The following is a 21,143-nucleotide window of genomic DNA, read 5'->3' as shown; positions in this document are numbered from 1 at the left end:
AAATGAAGTAATTTATATTTAAGCTTAAGCTAGCCTGTTTTACCTTGCACTACCACAGACTAGGAGCATGACTGTCACAGATCAGCCGACAAGGGGAAATACACAAAGCCTCTAAAATTAAGTCCTTATTTCTAAGGCCTATGATTAAAAATAAGGATGTCCTTCCCAGCTTGGCACCCAACCTCCCAGAACCCAGGTCAAGCAGCTCTCTCACATGACGCCCTCCCACCCTCATGCCTAGCAGCTACCCGCTCTATGGTACAAGTGTCTCACTTCAATAGATATAAAGCAGATGAGCACATGGGAGAAGTGAAGATGGATAAAGAGGTCGACTCTGGAAGAAGACAAACACCAAAAGCATACCTGGAGCCCGAGCTTCAGCAGAGGATCAGCCTGTGTTAGCCATTTGGGGATGGAGTTGATTAGTGGGGGGAAGAAGGGCTTCAAAGGTATATTCCAAGTGACTGATCATAAAGATACGGCTTTCATACAGAAAGGTTAACTACTTTAATACAGGTAACATTTTCCGAGACAGTTTTGTGCAAAGAGCTCTCCCTCTAGCTGTATGCCAACATGCTTCGCAATCTTGGATGAGTCATTTCCCTGTTTCATCACCTATAAATTGAAAATAACAATGTTTGCGTCCCTAACCCTGTGGGAAAATATAAGCAGCAGACAGCCTTTATGCAGTATTCCAAAGATGAAATTGTTTGAATAAACATTAAGCAGCAGTATGCTGTCAAAATTCACTGCCAACATGTGGTGGGGCTGAGAAAATAGATTGCACGGGAAATGGAAAATAATACAAAGGACCTTCCCCTGGTAGGAATTCACTGACCAAGGAAAGGGCAGGAAGTCTGTGAACAGTAACATCAGTCTCTCTTCATCATCATGTTTGCTCCCTGTGCTCTTGGGCAAGCTAAAAGAATACAAACCCAAGCTTGTTCCCTTAGGAGGGTGACAGTTGCCAGTTACATGCCCTCTGTGACCTCTAACCGGCTTCTCTGTCAGCCAATTAGGCTGCCCAAATTCCAGAATCTTGGGGGGAAAAAAAGAAAAAAAAAAGGAATAAAACAGTCTGTGACCTCTGAAAGTTTGCTATTTACTTTTCTGCAATAATGTACATGAGCTGCTGGTTTCCCATTGGCTTTTCACTGCATATATCCCAACATACTTCAAAGTGGGCACTGAAAATAAGACACCGTGAACTACTGCACTGTAAAGTGTGCACCATGATCCAGGTCACTCACAATAAACTAACCTGAGGGCACTGTAACTCATTAATGAACTTTTTCTCCTGGCATTGTTCACAGTTCTACAGCCACAGAACTGCTGGGAGCCTGTCGCAATCACCAGCAAATAGCCTGTCTCAGAAAGCTACTCTGGGATGCTACCAGGCAAAGCTGGTTTAGGGAATACAGATTTCTTCAAAGTAAAAGTAACAGGATGCCTTTCAAATATCCAGAATTAAACTTTGCAGACCCTTACCCACACAATTACTTACCTTCCGGATTCAGTGCAATGAAACAACTAAGTAATGTTCACTGAGAATTAGTCATCTAATTTGGAGTAATTCTTGAGAATTATAGTATTTCATTTAAATTACTCTAGTGCATTTTTGCCCCAGATGCATGGAAGAATAATGATGATTCTAAGGTTTTAAATTTCTTCTTCTACCTGAAATTATTAGGCAGAAATATAATTGTTTCCCAGCAGACGAGAGCATGCTTCAGGAAAAAAAAAAAAAAAAAAAAAAAAAGCCATCATATTGTAAAATCAAATAATGTTGGCTGTGAAAATCCACTGCAGTGCAACTGTATTTGTTAAAGGGGAGACTGTCTTCTCAAAATATGCAAGAACTGCTACTAACAGAGGGAAGCAAGCATGAGTTTTACTTTCTGGAATTGTAACATGCCTGGAGCAGCAACACAATAGCAATTCTGAAAGGGCGTGAGCTCTACTGCCACCTAATGAAATTGTAATTAAAAAGCAAGAGCAAATTAAAAGTAATTTGAGTATGCAGACCTAGCTCAGGGAGCGAGCTGTAGAAGGCAGCACTACAGCTGATCTTTAACAAGGATGGAAAGAAGGAGATGACACGAAGACGACTTCCTACCACAATTTTGCATATGCTGCTTGTCCCGGCACGTTGCAGGTGAAAGTCACAGATAAAAGGCTGGGGCTATTTAAGAAAGACAGAACAAAGTAATAATAATAGAGGTAACCACCAGGAGTAGATTTCACTTTCTTTTGTCAGTCAGGAAAATCTGACACAACAGAAGAACCACCAAGATGAGTGTACCAGTTTAATTACACAAGGCATTTCTTATAATATAACCCTCAGAAATATCAAGCTCCAATTTCCTGAGGTCAGGATTGGTAGAAAACAGACATGCACATGGAGGTACACTGCCTCCGTTCAGAATCAGTCACCACAATGCTTCCTATGAGTTGTAATGATTCAGGATAGTATCTTATGTTCCTGCTTATCTGGCAGCAGAACTAAAGATGTGTTGCTTAACTGGTGCTACTCCTTCAAGACAGGTGAATTATGTATTTTAAAGGATTGCAGAGTCCTGTAGGGTCTTCTCCCCTTCTCCTCCTGCAAGATATGACTTTCTAAGAGATGGTGTAAGTGATGAAACAGTTGAGTGAAAGCTCATCTTTCAAGGTTTTGGATTCAGATTTAAAGGATTCAGATCTGTATATGTTTAGTACTTCTTGTTCGCAAATTCGTGCACAGGACTGCAAGGAATAGAGGGAAGGTAGCCATGCTTTTGCTGGTGAACCTTCCTTAGCCTTGTGTTACATGAAGTCAACTGGGGCATATAATTTAATCCTTTTTATACTGTCTTCAGCTGTGTGAAATTGTAACAATGTTGTAACACTGTAACATAGGTACAGATTCTAGAATTGTTCCCGGTTTTAAATGAAAGTGTAACATAAAATTACTGAACTGAAATATGAGCAGGGCCCAACATATAGATCTTTTCCCCTCCCAGATGAGGGTCCAGGAAGCTACAGGATCATGCTTCTTTTCACTTGCTTTATTTCTGGTCCCATGAATCTTGCTGCACAGTGTCAGAGCATCAACAGAAAAGGAGAGGGGAGTGTTACCACACAGACAAGGAGGCAGCCTAGCGATTATTATGGCACTCTTGCAGAAGATAAGAGATGCAGATCTGTATTCCCACAAAGTGGGGAGGGAAGAGAACCCTTTGATGAACTGCACTAGCCACCTGACTCTTCAATAAAAGGCACACATTGCACTGCCACCACTGGTTATGTTTAAAAAACATACAAATACATGAAAATCAGAGTGCATGTTGTGAATGGGCCACTTTGGTATCTTTCAAGCATGGTATACATGCAGGAAATAATATCTTGGAAACATCCTAGTCAAAATGGAGTACCACTGCGTGATACAGCTCCACAGTCAAGAAACTCCAGAACATCAGTGTTTGGATGGCTGCTTTAGATTTAGGCACCTGAAACTGCCCCCTAAATTCTATGTTAGATATTTAAGTCTAAGATACTCTATGAAGCCCATGAAGATATGGATCTAGCCCGTATCCGAGTCTGAGCCACACTATGTAACTTTACTTTCAGCTTCTACCACTGACAAGTAAAGACGACAGGAGTTCCTCAGATTTACTTTCAGCCACAAATCATGTAGCAGGCAGAAAATATTCAAGAAGCACAATGAGACTTTATCTAACTCCAATATATGTATATATAATCTGGCAACTGCAAATGCCAAATGTTACCCATTAGTAAAAATAACAAAAAGTTATTCCATGGGCCAAAACAGATTGCCTGGCACTGCCTGACATTATGAACAGTAATTCTGCTAATCTACTGGGAGTAATTACAGGAATCAGATAAAATGATCTGTTCTGTATTTTCCTGCCTTCTTTTAATTATTCCCAAATTGCCATCACATAGAAAATAAAATACTGATGTGGATCACTGATCCTATAAGACAATAGACCGCTAAGAATAGCGGAATACTGTTATTTTTATTATTTAGAAATATTTTTTACAATTAAAATCCTGTTCAGCTGTGATGAATTTAGTATCACAACAGTTTCAAGATACTAGATTTTGGGACAGTTATTACTAGCTGACAGAAATCCATATTCTACATTTTTCAGGCACTGTACACTGCTTTTTTTTTTTTTTTAAATCCTAAACTAAGATGCTGAGCACCCTGTTTGATTCAGATAAAGCTTCCCCCATTTAGTCAATGCACAAGATACATGTTGAAGAAAGTGTTAATGCACATTTGCAATCTGTTAGTGCAATCTGCAATCTAGGTGCAGCAGGACTGCTCATTTGCCAATGTTTGAGAGTTTTTCATCATAAACTCCTTCCCTGGCATTTCCAGCTCTGATGAATGAGCAGGGTATTTGTTAATCTACTGTACAGCATGACAGGGGACAGCCCACTCCCAGTTTCCACAGAAGCCTGCCACATAAAGCATGCTTACTCAGACTCTACACACACCCCAAGAGTTTATCCACAAAACTTTAGACACTATGAAAAACAAGTATAGTTCTGCATTTATTTCTTATTTTTTCTCTACTTTAAGCCACACTTTGCAGGCTAGACAGCCATGCTGTTCAGGGAAAAAGTAAAGAAACTTATCACACTGGACTCGAAAGATTACAGAACATTTTTTTGTCTGTTAAAGCAATGGAAATAAACACATGGGTTAAGGGTTAAAACTGTCTTGAGTATCAGCTCCAGATACCTAGTTGTTTTTTAGCTCTTGAAATGACAAAAAGAAATGACTCACACAAGAGACTACTGGCATATTCTTTTGTAAAACCCAAGCCATGTTTCCAGCTGACATTCTTAATGCAGCTTACAGTCTTGCAACAAAAGCCTTAATATTGCAAACAGTTACAAAACCACAAAAGACCAGATATTAAAAACTTAAGAGGAGGTGTTTGGAATCTAGTTAGGTATCATGAAAACCTGCTCAGTCCATGATAACGCAGAAATTATGCATTTCCTGCATGTGGTGTGTGTACCAACAAGTTATAGACACACAGCTCTATTACTCAGTACTATCCTATTCTCTGGAACATACTTTATTCAACATAAATAACATTACACTACTTTTACTCTTTGAGTTTTAACCAAGAATCTAAAACTATGACAGCTCTACAGCCCAGCTGGGGAAGAAGTTGAGAAGGTAAAGATATATTCATTTGGGTGTTTTAAGTGCACATTGGCTTCAACAAGTATTACTGCGGCTTAAAAGTAGGTATTAGTTGAGTTCTTGTAAAAATCGTCTTGGTGCTCTGTAACAGAAACTTTTCAGGCACTGAAAAAACAGGCACGAAACTTAGTTCATGAATGACTTGCTTAAGTAACATCATTCTGTCTGCAATTCAAATGGTATTTCTTCTGACTAATGGAGGTGGTCTATTAGAAGTATATATTAGCTTCTTAACTAAGAGGGCACTCTCTGACCCCATATTAAATGAATGACATCCGAATTCTACAACTACTCAGAAACATCCTTCCCACAAATGATGCTTCCTCAGAAACAGAAACTGCATAGGAATTTCCAGAATACAGCTGCCACTGTACTTCGATGACTGTGATTTCCTATCCCATCCAGAATGAGATTAACAGTCACCCCCCAAAAAACATGCCATTCTGATTCACTAGTAGATAGAAAATAATTGAACGGGAAAGTTGCCTTCCTTTCCTTTGGGCTGACTGGCCATTCTAGAGAACACCGAATACCAGCATGCTTTGTCAGTTGACAACTGACTACATATTTTTCCAGCACTTGTTTTTTCCCCACGAACATGAAGAAAAGGATTTATATTCCTATTACTGGTTTCCAAAAAGCATATTGTGACTTCAACTTTTGTGTGCAGGTACTTAAGCATACCATATTTCTAAGAAAGATTTGTTTAAGGTCTTATGATGATAACTATGGTTTTGTTTTTGTAATAGTATTTTAAATTAGATATACACTTTGATAAAGAAAGGCTAGTGCCTCCCCACAAATGATATCAAAGAAAATATCAAATCAGCAACTGATGATGATCCTTTCAGAGCACTTGCAAAGCAGTTCCTCAGTTGATATCACTCAATTAAAATACTATTAGTGTTAATAATAATATATTAATGTTTCTTTTAAATCCATCCAGATGTTAGTAGTGAAGTAAGCATCCCACTACCATTTTTGTCTTTAACATTTCTAGATATCAAAGTACAGAATTTTACCCTCATAGTATGGAGTATTTATGTCCCTTCCCATTTTCTTACTTGCCTTCTAGTCCCAGCATCTTTTAGTTGTGGTGGCATTTCATTTTGGTTATTGAGTATTTTGTTTTCTGCAGGGTGGGAAGATTTTTCAAGCTTCAAATTGTTTTACTTTTCACTGAAGTTTTTTAAAGAATATCATTAAACATTTTAAAAATAAAAATAGTTGAATGGGAGTAGAGAAAAAAATGTTTGTTAAGTAAGGTCATTTACTCTAATGATACTTTTGACAAATTCTGCACCTTTAATGCCTAAATACTCCACTTCTGTCTTTATCACCACCACTTGTCTCATCTTTCACTATAACCTTAGTTTTCTTTTTTCAGCAATGGGAAATCACACTGGATGATAAGTTAAGTTGTTGGGTTTACAACAGCAAAATATGTGCATGAAAAGCTAGATTTTGCCTTCACTTTACAAAATCAATCTGTCTAGCAAAACCAGGTTTCTTTGAAAGCAGTCTTCCGCCGGAAAAAAAACAGTGGATGGTCTAGATTGCACTCAGTCTTTGTGGAAAGGCTTTATGGTGCTGTTTTCAGGGGAAAGCTAATGTGTTTCTTCCAGGGATGCATATCAGCGATTCCAGCGAAAGTCTGTAAGAAGTGGAGATTAAAGCCTGAATTTAGATGAAAGCAGGCCTTGTTTAATTGCTCTTAACTTTGCTTTTAAAAATACTACATAAAGAAATAGGGGAATATTAAGGCGACATTTGTCACAGTTATAATATTAGATCACACTAGAGATCTAAAATCTTAAAAAGATTTAAAATAGCTTTCACTAACATTGTGTATTTGCTTTTCTTTAAAATTATTAAAGCCAAAAAACCACTTTTTTCCACCTATGTTTCCTTTTATGACCTGATTAACAATGGATAATTTAAAATTAAATAAGGTAACTTGATTGCAGGCAAATTCAATGACTTAGTGATGAGATTTCTACAGATAGCTTCCTTGCTCAAGTATAACCAGGAATTCAATCCAAGCACCTTCTAGACTATCACTGGTCACACCAGTTCCTCAACTGCCAATAATGTACACACTAACCTATTGCTCACTATTAAATCAGGAATGTACCAGTCATGTTTGTGCAGTCGTTACATGAGCAAATATAATATATCCATATGAATAAATATATATTTGCAAGTAGATAAATGTTGTTGTACTACACCTGTGTAAACCCAGAGAGTGACTCCCATGAAGCAGTAGAGCTTGTCTAATATATGTCAGTATTATAGTTAAGGTCCAATTTTTGCTTGTTATTTGCAAAGTGAAAACTTGCAAATCTCTTTTTTAAAATAATTAATCTGTAGATAGATCAAAGAAGAATTTTTTTGCCTTTCAAACTCAGAAATGCCCAAATCACTTTGCACAATCGCATATAAAATATGGGTAGTGCTGTAACTGTGCTGTCAAATGTGACAGCCATTCTGTACTCAGCAATATTTCAAACACCCTCCAAATGCAACCATACAAATGTCACCTCTGCCTACAGAACTGTATAAATGAAGCAATATTAATCAATTAAGGGACAGTAGAGTGCATGCAGAAGCAGCCAAGTCTCCCTAAGGATTACAATAGGGAGTTCTGGGTGGGCAATCAAGTTTGAACTGTAGACCTGCCAAGGCACACGGATTCTCTGTACAATAAAACGGATTTCCGGTCCCACACTGAGGGAAACTGGGAAACTTTTGCCTATAGTCAGACAAGAGAAAATTTTGCTATTATACTGGCTGCAAGAAACCATTTATCACATCATTTTGACCTCTGATCACAGGCATACATGCTTAGGTATGCGGTAGGTCACCTACATATTTCCATTCCAAATTTCTTAAGATCACATTTTCACATGCATTACTGTAACACAGAATGACACTACTTTCCCAGACTGCTTGCTAAGGTAACATCCTGTCCAAACCTTTCAAGCAGAAATGAAGACCCCCAAACAGATGAGCTAATGTGACTCTGAGGGGATTGCTATATGCCATTCTAATTATCTATTTATATTGGACACAATAGACCAGAAGAGTAAAAATGTGTCCTGCCACTGTACATTGCATGTACTGGTTGTGCTCAAAGAAGTTTTTTCCCCCCAAATTACCTCCTTGTCTGCCATGTCAGGGTTTTTGCTTTCACAGAGGGGAAGTAGTATTACATACTCTTCAGAGGCAATGCTGTTTAGAGGAGCCAGTGCATACCAAATTAGTTTCTTTCCATCCTAGCCTTCACATGTTGCACAGATTTATAAATTGTTTTGTACTCTAGTGATTTCAAACTTTAGTTTTGAACTGACCAGAAAATGATGATAAAAGGCTGCCATTTCACAAATGTTATTCAAAATCACTGCCATTCCCTTTATCTTTAAAGGGGCTAAATTTCAATATGCTCAACATTTCCTCAAAGTTGTTTCAACATGTGAATGCATGGCATCTGTTTTCTCACAGCACAAAGTTTTGCTCAGGAAAAATGGGTGCAGCTCTGTGGTTCAAAGAGCTGCACATTATTCAAATCTAGGGATTGCTGGGAGCAGCAGAGACAATGCAAAAGCTACACGGAGCATGTGAAGGCATGGAAGGGGGGCGCTGGAAGATGGCTGCCAGAGTCAGCCTTTACTCTTGGCATTGATAAAGCAGCCAGTGACTCAGGGTAACAGATTTTCCAAAGCAATAGAACAACCACAGGCCCATTCCTATTTTTCTACACTACAGACTGCTGCAGAGGAAGTGGGCAGTTTGTGTTGCAGGAGGAGCTGTTATGGGCACCCTCACAGAAGCAGGGCCTGTTATAAACTACCGTCAGCGCAATGAGCAGTAAAACCACATCCAGTTCCAGTGCTATCTTCTCCTTTCCTAGTACCATCATCTTTGGAGTGGCAGAATTGTTTTTCCTGCCTGGCTGAATAGTGTTAATCAAATGCTGCTTTGGAAGTGTAAGAGAACAGCACAGGTGGTAGCGGGAGTTAAAAATGAAGGTGGAAAATAGAAGAGATTGAGCTCCTTACTCTTACCCTAAAGTAGAAGTCACCTTGCTGTGCACCCTGGGGGAAGACAGAGAAACCAAGTCTGGCAAATTCATCTCAAATCACAGCGTTTTGGCACTTGCAGGAAAAGCTCACATTAAAATGAAAATATCTTCCACATTCCATGATTTTAGAGCTAAAAATCCCGACGGATCTCTGTAGGAGACCTCTAGGTCTGGACATTCTGCACAATGTCCCAACCATCTCTGACTGCCTTGAAAGTTTCTCTGCCTTAGACTACAGGCAATGACTTTTTTCCCCCCGACCCCTAGCCTCCCAAAGACTGCAGCCTTTTCTTCTGGCTGGCATTTGGGCAGAGCACTTGGGCAGTAGGAGGTAGCAGAGTGTCTAATTTGCTTGTATGGTTCAGAAGCAAGGGACGCCTTGGCATAGAAAAGGGATGAGAGCTGAGGAAGGATTGCTGGGATCTCGGCCAAAAGTCATGTCCCGAGACAGTAGGAAGGAAAGATCACTAGAATAAACAGCAATTAGTTTTAACTATTTGAACAACTAACAGTTACTACAAATGATACTCTTTAAGGAACCACATTTGTTATACTTACCAAAGAATACAGAGACAATAGACTGGAGATAAGCAAAGAGATTAGAATAATTTAAAATAATTACTGAAATGTTCTAAATGTTGGAGATGCTCCTATTTTAAACAATACTCAAGGAATCGAAATCTAATTACTCCACTAAGCCATAGAAAGAGCTTTGGGGGGGGGGGGTGTTAGGCTTTTCCAGTAGCAAACTAGAGGTTAGCAAAGCTTGTCTGAGAGTAACTGTTCAAAAATAACTGCAATATTTCATATATAAGGCGAGTTACTTGATGTTTCTTGGATGTTCTTTTTTCACCTTCTAACATTGTTTTAATAATGTTTATCATGTTTAATAATTCCTTTGCAATAGGAAGGAAATAAAGAGAAAAATATGAAAATATGAAAAATAAGATTGCAGGAAGCAAGAAGAGACATGATGAAGTAGAATCTATATAGATATCACTTTATGAGGAAAATATTGTAAGGTCATTCTTACAGCAAAAAGCCATTTTTCAGTGACCTTTCTTCAGCCCACTGATGTCAGTGCCCCCTCAATATAAACTTACTGCTGTGCTGTAGGAGAAAATAAGGTTTCCGTGTTTCCATATTCATAAGCCTCATATTAGTTACTTCCAACCATAGAACCTCTAATACACAAATTAAATATTTAGTTGCCTAAATAATGCCTGATAATTACTAATGTTGGAGATAATATCCTTTTTTAATGGAAGTGGAGAACTTGCTTGGATCCAAAGAGCCCAAATTAACTGACAAGACCTATTAAAAGGGATATGATTTTATCATATCACTTATGAAAATAAGTTAAATCAAACTTATTTTCATAAATTAGTTTTTATCTCAGATAGGCAGCACTTTAATTTGAAAGTTCAGTATCTGCTCCAAAGTAATACTGCCAAAAGACGCCATGCAGCCATTTTCTCCATGCATCTGTTCTGCTCCAGAAGATTTAGTTTGCTCCTTCTAACAAAATCTACAGAAGTGTCCAAAAAAATGTTTTTAGAGAGACTATGGATACAAAATGAGATGAACTTGGCTGTCAGATCAACAGCGTAAAAAAAAAAACTATATGGAAATAGCAGACACTGATCGCACAATCTAGTATTATTAACACCAACGCTGACTGTAAATACTAAATAGTGACTCACTGCGTGCTAGCTGTATGTAAACATATGGTATCTATTGATTAGGAAGTTAACGTCCTGGAAACTCAGCTAAGAGTAAACATTTTAAATTATACTGGATTCCTTGATATAAAGGTGATGCTGGAGATTAATAATATACTCAGAATCCTGGATTCCAGAGATAGCACAAGTGACTGTTGACCCTCTACAATTTAAAACAACAATATTTATAGCCAACATCAATTAAAAAAATCTGACTGGCCTACAGAATGAAAAATGTTATACATTGTACATCTGGTTTTTATATTATTTAATTTTCTGCCCCAAAAGCTCAATGGAACGTAACTTCTTTGCATGCTAGATTTAATTTATATCAGAAAGATGCTGCTTTTTGGCATCTCACTGTTAAGTGTATTTAAAGCAAAGCACATAGTCTTTGAACAAATCTATAGCAAAGAATTAAAAAAAATTAAGAGTAAAGATTGAAAAAAATCAAGACAGACTAGATCAGTCCTGTGACTGAATTCAGGCTGATACACTGTCTCCATGTAAATGACTTCTGTGGGTTTGTTATTTTTGAGACATCTCAATATTCCCATTACTCATGATAAGATTTTAAAACCACAATAGCGAAACTAGATGTTAAAATCAACGGGGTTGTCACCTTCATGGACAGAAGAAACGTCAGCACAGCAGGTAGCGGCAACACACGCGACACAAAGAGAGAAACCAGAAAAGCAGGGGCAACGCGCACTTCATCCTGCTGAGGCAGCACCGCACGCAGACACTCGGCTCGGACAAAACCAGGGTACCGCGCGATGCTTACGGGCTGCTCCCGTTTCGCTGCGGGCGAGACCAGCCGGCCAGCCAGCTGTGGGAGAGGAGGCACCTGAGAGACGTGCCCCAGGGCAGCAGCCGAAGGGAGGTTTCGGGGCACGCGGTCCTCAGCCGGCCGGTGGGACAGAGCCCAACTTGCCCTTCCGCAGCCAGGACATTTCCCCAGCACCTGCTGAAGGAAACTCGATGTTCAGGCAGCTCCCCACCTTCTGATAAATGTAAAGCCTCCTAGCACACAGGAATAGGAAACAGATTTTAAAATATCTTAACACATTTCCTCACGAAACGCACCATCCAGGCTCCATCCATGCAGGAGCCGACATGTCACAAAACAAGGTGCCTGATGAGGTGCATCAGCCTGTCTCCCCACTTAAAGCTTTTTTTTTTTTCCCTCTCCAAAGCGCACAGGACAGTATATGCTTTACCTGTTTGTTTGCAGTTTAGGACATATTTTAGAGCATGTTACCTAAAAGAAGGTGGCCAGGTGGGAGAAAGGAAGGCAGCTGCTCCCCCTCCTCACGGCAGTTAAGCAGCGCCTGGGGCAGGGGAGGGGCTTTTCCTCGAGAGTGACTGAGAAGGCTCCAGAAGGCAGCAAGGGGAGGGGGGGGGGAGCAGACGCCATTTTGTGGTGACATAGTGTGCAAGGAGATGTGTTTACAGCTCCTTTCCCTCTTATTCTTTCCTTTTTTTCCCTCCCCTAATCAGAATCATTCAGAGCCTCTCTGTTTAAAATTATAATTGTTCTAGTCTGTTTTTCAGTAAAACTCGGTTTTAATGGGGAGGGCGTTATCAGGCGGTGCCGCGGTCTGACCTTGCTCAGCGCAGTGCAATGCTGACAGCTCAAACATGGCTAGTTTTGGTTAAATCCTGGCACCCAAGGGGTGAAAGCACTCCTTTTACCAAATACACCATGTGAGTTACAAACTGTTGCTGCAGGATGGAGAATGTTACAGCAGATGTTTGTGATGACACTAAAATCTCCCTTAAGCCATCTCAGGTAAGACTCCAGCACTATCAGGGTGTTTTTTTTTTCCCCCTAAAAGGGGCCTATGAATAGTCTAGAATCAATGGAGATCTTAAATCATGGAGTTTGGATCATTTTTCAGAGAACTATTGAAAAATCCTGTGCCTCATATCACACATTTTGGGAAATAATACTGTTGTTTATCACTTCCTGTGTATTTAAAATAGTTCTGAGTTGCCAGGCATCACTTTTGGCTAATGCTATTAAATTGCACTAATTTGGATGTGCTGCTTGTAACATAGCTAATGTGGTTGGGTAACCTCTTCCAGGACAAACTGCAGTAAAGGGATTTCTTTATTTGTTTGTAGGTTAAAACAGTTTGAATTCCCCAGGCAGTCATCTTCATCAGGCATCCCCTTCACACCTGCACAAGACTGTGTCAGTGGAGTAATTTTTAAGGTGAGTCCATTTGAATATGCAGCAGCAGTCAGCACAGCACACTCATTCACTTTCTTGGATTATTAGTAAGTATATGATGATTGGTATTTAGTATAACTGTAGCATGGGGACACAACTGGAAGTACTCACTAGTCTTTGGAGAGAGAAACTCTTTAACTACCAGAGGCATAATTACAGTATTTGTTTATTCCACCAGTGAATGCTTTTCCGGCAGCTTCTGCTTATTTTTGTTCAGTTAGCATCCGTGTTCTTGGATAGTAAGCATTCAGTGCTTTGGACCCATTTAGCTAGGCAAGCCTGAGAACAACTCCAATATCGCATGTCAAAATCACGCAGATAATCACTAAAGGCCTTGGTTTGTGATAGTGAAATGGATAGAATCAGAGTAACTTCTTGCTACTTTGAATGCTTCTGCCTATTTTTGCATTGATATCCACAGAACTCCAGTGTCAAAAAGGCAGTGGAAAAGTTTAGCAATTTTTTGTGATTTGTGGTGGAAAACTGAGCAATCCCCAAAATGCTCAAACTTCGTGTTTGGGTTTTGACATCAGGGCATGATGAATTGAGTTTATCTGATCTACTCCTGGTGGATGCTATATGGTTTGTTACTGGAAGATACTCAAATAAAATCATGAATGTGATGTAGTATATGACAGGATATAGCACTAGTAATTAACAAGAATAAAAAATGCTGTTTGGAAATGAATTTGACTCAGTCTTGAAAATAAAGGTGCTTTCCAAGCCCAGCTCCCCATATAAAGCCTGACAGAAGTCAATAAGGGTGCTCCAGAAATGAAACTCCTTGCATCTGTAGCTGTGGTCCTTACAGGAAAAGAAAGGATAACACAAAGAAGGTCACTGCATGTGTTTTTTGACTCTTTGTAAGCATCTAATGTTACTAATGTTACAATGTCTGCTTCTTAATGAAAGTTCAGATGCTGCCAATCCTCAGAGCACCTAGAAGCGTAAGTTTCCTAAGAAAGGCAGAAAATACATGAAATTTCCTTGAATCTGCACATTTGCATAGGTACCACTCCACCAAACCTCTCAATGAGAGGTTGTAGTAATCAGTGGCAGTCTATGCATATATACAATATGGGCTCTAGCTTTTCAGGTAAGGTCAATGAAGAACAAATAAACCCAGTTTTTCCTGGAAATGTGTAGAAGATGGATAATGATAAAGGTATCAAAAGCTCAGGTTCCACTTACATTTTTTTTAATTGTCTTTACATTCTGGTACTTTTCAGATGTGAATTTTCAACTGCATTTCAGACTTGTAGAATAATCCCTTTGAAGTAAATGAGAGTTTTAACTGTGTGTAATTAAAAATATGTAAACACAGGAGCAGTTCACCTTGCCAGATTTCCTAGAGGCAATTTCAAGTTATCATATGCCTCAGCTTCTGAACAAGCAAGCACAGAATCACAAAATCACAAGCACTCTGGTGATACTCTATTGAGAAAGTATGATAAGTATATTGTATACAGTTTGGCAGTCACAGGCTCTGGAACAACTGTGATGTTAACTCAAATAGAATTATAGACATCATACCAGAATTACATCAGTGAAACAAAGCCTGTCCCTGAATTTTTTCACTTGCCTTGGACTACCTTAAGCACTTTGGTCAAAGGTTTTCTGTTCTGTACAGAGTTGTCAACACACCCGATGGCAGTACAGAAGAACAGTATGTTTATGTGCGTATGTACATATAGCAAGAGAGATATATACAGGAAGTTTTCAGAGGTGGAAAATTAAGTCTTGTTATAAGTTTAACTGATCTAGCTCATTTGAAAAGAGTATCTTGGGCAGATAAGATATTAGATGTGTTTAGCACTGAATGACCTGACTTCTTAGAAAGGTATCAGTATATTACACTTCTGATAGTAAATTCATTTGGCAAGGATTTTATTTGTATTGGAATTGTAGATACCTAACATACAGGCATGTTTCTGTTATTGCTCCCTCTCTACTTGTTCTTACACTGAAAACAGTGAGAAACTAGACATTTCAAATAAGTAATTCAAGTAGTAGAACATGGACCTGAAAGGAAAATCTAGAATAAAAAAGGTGGAGAGCAACTCATTGAGAGTACCTACTACTCTTGCAGCAATTACTTTAACACAGGGCACAAGAGAGTAGTCCTACTCACAAATGTAAGGACTATAATTATGTCTGAATCTTCAATTAAGTTCTGTGAAATACAGTTCTTTGTATCTGCCCTTTACCTTTCCATATGAGACACCCACGTTCTGACCCAATGGGAGTAAATCCAGTTTTGAGAATTAAAGATGTAACTACATGGCACAATGCAGCGATTCAGTACTATATTGTGCTCATTAAAAAAAATTGAAGAAAAATGCCAAAATCAAGCCAATTTGATATTTAGTCTTAACTTTCCAACTGATTCCTCATATTTTATTATGTCTAATCTCCTTTAGGAACCTCAGAATATTAAAGGTGCACATGCACTTGATTATGCAAGACTTTCAACTATGTTCTTATTTCCCCATGAAAAAAATATTCTTACAATAACTGTAGCTGTGTGGCTGATAATTGCACATGGATAGACAATATTTCATCATGCACAGAGGCAAAGAGCTTTCAAGTCTGAATCTGTAGCATGTATTAAGGTGAAAAATGAGAACAAAAATATCAAATCTCTATGAGAAAACATAGTGCTGACATCGTTATGATATGCTGTATGAAAACAAGCACAAAATGGCTGCCAATCTCTCTGGGCAATGAAGTCTTACCACATTTAAATGATCAGTTCACAGAAAGAGATGTGATAGAGACATAGCTATCTAAACAAAGGGGTAAAGCAGCTGTAAATAATCAGGGCACAAGTTGCAGATATTCTGCAGTTCTAGCATGTATTTATATTAGTCAGAGATGGAGATATGCAAAAGTGATACAAGTCATTCATTCTTGCTGCAAGAGCTGAATGTATTCCCCTACAATTTTCCATACACAATGCTTGCCTGGCCAAGGAAAAATTGCATTTGCATACTTTGTTCTCTAAACTGTATGCATGGAAACTACCATCATTAAACCCTTCACACTTTTTACAGCTTTGACTTGGTTTCATTTGCTCCATAACATCTTTTTTTTTTTTTTAGAATTGGAAAGAGGTTTCCAAACTTCAGAACAAGATATAAGTCCTATTTTTCAAATCTGTTCTAAAACGATTCAGAAGTCAAAGTGCTTTGGCAAAGTGAATATCCCTTTTTTTTATTCCAAGTCAACCAAAAAGCATAAAAAAGAAGGATCAATGTGTAGCAAGTAAAGGGTAAATAAAAGCGTACTCTTGAAAGTATTAGCATGTATGTTATATTAGCATCAATAGGAAACTATCTGTTATAAAATGCACACACATTAAAGGGCAATGTAAACATGTGATTGCCACTGACTTCCTGGTGCCAGCTCTTATTATTTGTGTAAATACAGGTTTTATTTTCCTTCCTTAGCAGTAGAGGTCAAAGCTTGTACTTAATGGATTCCTGGTTCACACAATATATTTGCTTTACATTCCATTATCTGGTAATAAAATCTGATTAACAAATTAATAGAATTGTGATGTAACAAGTGGCAAATAATTGTTTCTTTTTTTCTAAATCCAGCTTGAACATTAATTTAAAAACTAGAGTTTTATCTCAGCTGCATGGCAATTGTGAGGCTAGCAGTTATAAGAACTTAGGCTGCCTGTTGTTCTGTGGCTTAATTAACTGATTTCTAACTAAGCTAGAAACATTTCAACCACATCTGCTTTTATGTATGTTAAAACTCACCAATGCGACCTTGATATATTTCTTTCCATTCCTTTGCTCTATTTGCTGTATGGGGTCAAAATGTGTGCTGCTCAATAGAATTGCTGATTCAGGGTAATTCATGAGTTTCCCTTAAAAAGGAATACAAATTAATTGTTAAAGCCTAAAAGCTGAAAAAACTTTTACTTGCACTTTCCCAAATTTTGCTCTTAGGATATATGTTCTCCACACTAATACAGCCCAGAAGAAAAAATGACATATCAGGAATTACAAAGATAATTAGTATCAACATTTTCTCTATTTGGGTGAAAGGAGCACACCTGTTTTCAATTTTGTTCAGCATAAAGTCTTTAGATTTTGATATGAGATCATCATGAATAGTGAAGAAATAGCGAGAAGGAGTACATTTATTCTCACTACTGGAAGCAAATGAAATGATAGAACCAGTGTCTTCCTCCACAGATTAGCTAATCAGTAGATGATAAATTTGGCTTTAAGAGGTACTGTACAGATATTGTTCATGACGATAATGTTTGAGAGAGGAAAAAAAATCATATACAAGTGGCAAGAGATAAAAGAGGAGGGTATGAATAAAGGAGAACTTCTCTCCATGGTTTCTCTTTTCACAACTATATTGGTCATTCTGTGCTTTTCTGTCAGCACTGTAACTAAATTGACTGGAATTCAGTGTTACAGAACAAACTCTGCAACCCAGACTGCTTCAGAGATCAGAATCCAAAGCAGTTGAGCCCAGAATCAACACCACAGAATTCAGAAGGGGAACAGACTGTGGGAGATGAGAGGGGAGTTTGCCTTCCCGTTTTTCCTGTTCGCAGAAAGGATAACATGTTGTTTAAGAGCTGCCTATCATAGTGGCAGGCCTTAATTTTTTTTTTATTATTATTTACTTCACACATTTTACTCCAAAAAGACTTTAAATGTTTTGTCTAAGTTCCTGTCTTCAGGCCAGCAGATATGCTTCAGAGCACTGTGGGAGTGGCAGGTTTTCTCAGCCTCTCATGCTGGCAGGGTACAAAGAGTGAATGACAGCAACCAAGGTCCCCACAGCCATGGTATCTGAGATATTCGTCATGGTGAATGCCAGAGGCACAAAGCCAACACAGGGAGGTCTCAGGCCATTGTCCCGAGAAATTACAAATTGATGAAGTCCTTACCACTTTAAAGGCGTATATTTTTAAAATGATTTTCTAGGTTTTTTTCTTAAGTATATGAGAAAGACTTGACTTTATAGTCATTTAAGCCATGGAAGTACTGCTGGCAACAGTGAAAGAATGCTCTGTTAGTTTTATATATACACTGCATACTTCCTATTTTGTATTCAATTTTAGTCTATACACACTGTAATAGAAGAAATGAAATCTTTCACAACACCTGTAACCACTGTTTCTATGTACACTGCAAGAAAGTATAATTTACATTGTTATATGATATTTGCATTTAAATATCTGTAGTCAAATATTTGAGGACAGCAGAACTGGCTCCAAGTGAACTGGAGCCCTAACAGTCCACTCAATGGCATTTTTCTGGTTACGTGTCTCGTATCGCGTAACTTTTGAAGATTGCATCTGATAAATTCCAGAATTATGGTACATTTTCTAGATATTGAGGAGGAGAACTGTCTTGATTTTGGTGGCTATGAGGAAATCAGAAAGTGTGGATTTCTACTAAAATTAGAAGATGGATTGTTAGTCTCTGATAGCACAATCACACTGGGCATCTTCTAGGTACTGCTTGGGAGATAGAGTTTAATTGTACAAAGCATACAAAGACCATGAAGAGATGCGAGAAGAAAGGCACATGGGAATAAAGGAACATAATGAGAATGGAACATAAAGCAGATATTAGAAGTTTCTGAAGGCAAGATGTAGGCTGAGGAAAAAGGATAATGGCACAGTTGGTTACAATTTTTTGTAAATTTTTCTCAGTCCAAAATTTCTTCTTTGTCAAAATCGGAACGTTCTATGAGTATATATCTATTTTAATGTCAGTTTCTTTGGAAAGCAAGTTGGCAGCCAGGGGAACCATCTGGCTATCCTGTCTGCTTGCCTGGTTGCCTGCCAGCTACTCAGACAGCTAAGCAGGAGCCTCCAATGTGTGCAATAAGCTTAGCCTACAGCAGTAACAGTATATGTGAACCTTTGCTCCCTGGCTAAATTACATGAAAGATAAAAATGAGAAACAGGCAGACAAAATGAGAGCTGTTTTTCTCATGTTTAGCATAGCGGTGCCAGATATGTTGATCTTTTTGGTTTACTTTGAGGTGATGGAATGCCAATGAAATTACCTTGTGTAAGGTAAAACACGTAGTACTCCATTTAATTCTGACTTGGCAGACTGGTCTAGTCATTGCATCTCTCTTTTCCTTCCTCTTATATGTTCACTGTACTGGACATTCTGGTCTTTATTCAGAGAATTTTACCTGAAGTACTTAATATTTACTGACTACTTACCTTTTTCTTTAATTTTTTCACTTAAACTGTTTCTGTGAGAAGACCAGGAGAATATCTAATTGGACATAAAATATTCAGTATGCATTACAGACTATTTCCTTTTAACTCTTTTTTGTTGTAGCAGAAAAGTCAAAAGTATTCCCCTTTTCTGCAATAACACACAGAAAAAGATAATCTGTTCTTTTTTCAGTTGTCCCTGTACAGGACAAAATACTCTTTCATTCATTGTTTAAAGTTTTTTTCAGTCTGGACTTAAATAATTCTGCTTATATTAATAATTCACAAACTTGTGCATGGGAGATGGAGTCAGCATATATTCAGTTGTCTCTATAGGGATTTTGTGTTTCTGCTTTATAAAGCAGAGATGCTAGTAATAATTATAATCTTGAGAGATATGGATGTGTTTCTGTTCTTGTCATATGCAAAACTCTTTAAGGAAAGTTAGATATTTCTGAGGAGCTTCCCCATTTGTGACAATTGCACAGAGTTTAATTTGCCACAACATGAGCTTATTAAGATTTAAAGATGGGTTAGATATTGAAGGAAAGATTCTATCATATATACCTGTTGTGAAATTCTAACATTCTGACTTTGGGGGCTATTTTGGACAGGATATTGGATGTGAGGGAACCTGAAATCCATTTCATGTGGCAATCCCGTTTTCCAATTTCATTTTCCAGATATTTCAGACTTCTTTCCAAATCTCTGTCCACACCAGATGTGTTCAAATATGCATAAAAGTTAAGGTGTATTAACAGAAAATAAATAGTGTTACCTTGAAACAGTCTATACCGAAAAAACCAAGATGACAATTTCCATTAAATCTATATGCAGTGACATAGAAATGGCTTGTTACTCTCCATAGCATAATAGTTGCTACAAAGCACTCCAGATACTGAATTTTTCCCTGGAATGACAGACCTTCCTACTGAAGTTTCACAGTCCATTTGATTGCAGATAGAATCTGGAATTGTCACTCACAGCGGATGTCTCGGTCATGAAGAATAACGATAACCCCAGTGGTATTCAAGAGCCTATCTCATCAAAATTTCATTTTACCTTATTCTGATGTAACATTTCTGAGATTAAAGGTGAGCATAAATATTACTATCATAAATATTCTAAAATCATAAATATTCTAAAACATTTGCTCGAAGACCAGTAATCTAAAATAATCTAGAAGTTAAAGTATATATAAATTGTCTCATGTTAAAATAATATATTTTACCATGATTCAAAATTTAGATAATGTGGAAAATCAAATATTGCACTTCAAAAAAAAAAAATCAGATCAGTTACTGTGTCAAATAGATTGCTACCAAGCTGTAGCTGATATTTATACCTACAAGAAAAGGCAAAGGAATCTTACCGAATCTGGAAACCATCTTAAGATACAAGCACAAGCTACAGAAGTTGGAAATGACTGGAACATCCACAAGGCCTAGAGTTAATCAAATGCTGTATATTGGTTTGACTCTGTGGAAAGATATGTAGCTGTTTATTCAAACATGTTCAGGTCTGCTAAATAATACACAAAGAAGCAATATATTACTGAAGTGGAATGTTTTCATAGGGCATTTTTAAAGGCATCAGAATAGCCTTAAAGTAGACATACCTAGAATCTCCCACATAAATTGTACTGTGCAAAATGGCCTGTT

At 37.9% G+C, this 21,143-nt stretch overlaps 1 protein-coding gene across 1 annotated transcript in view; it reads left to right on the top strand.

The window, feature by feature from the left end:
• Positions 1 to 255: 255 nt before the first annotated feature.
• Positions 256 to 21,143, top strand: part of MUC6 (mucin 6, oligomeric mucus/gel-forming) — a 56,353-nt gene continuing 35,465 nt past the window's right edge. The window contains exon 1 of the mRNA XM_067295337.1: positions 256 to 397. Within this exon, the coding sequence (XP_067151438.1) occupies positions 256 to 397 (142 nt within the window). The remainder of the gene's footprint in view (positions 398 to 21,143) is intronic.

This window comes from Apteryx mantelli, chromosome 4, assembly GCF_036417845.1.
Source record: "Apteryx mantelli isolate bAptMan1 chromosome 4, bAptMan1.hap1, whole genome shotgun sequence".
Taxonomy (NCBI): Eukaryota; Metazoa; Chordata; class Aves; order Apterygiformes; family Apterygidae; genus Apteryx; species Apteryx mantelli.
The sequence above is the reverse complement of the archived record's forward strand: the minus strand, read 5'-3'. Positions and strand labels throughout refer to the sequence as shown.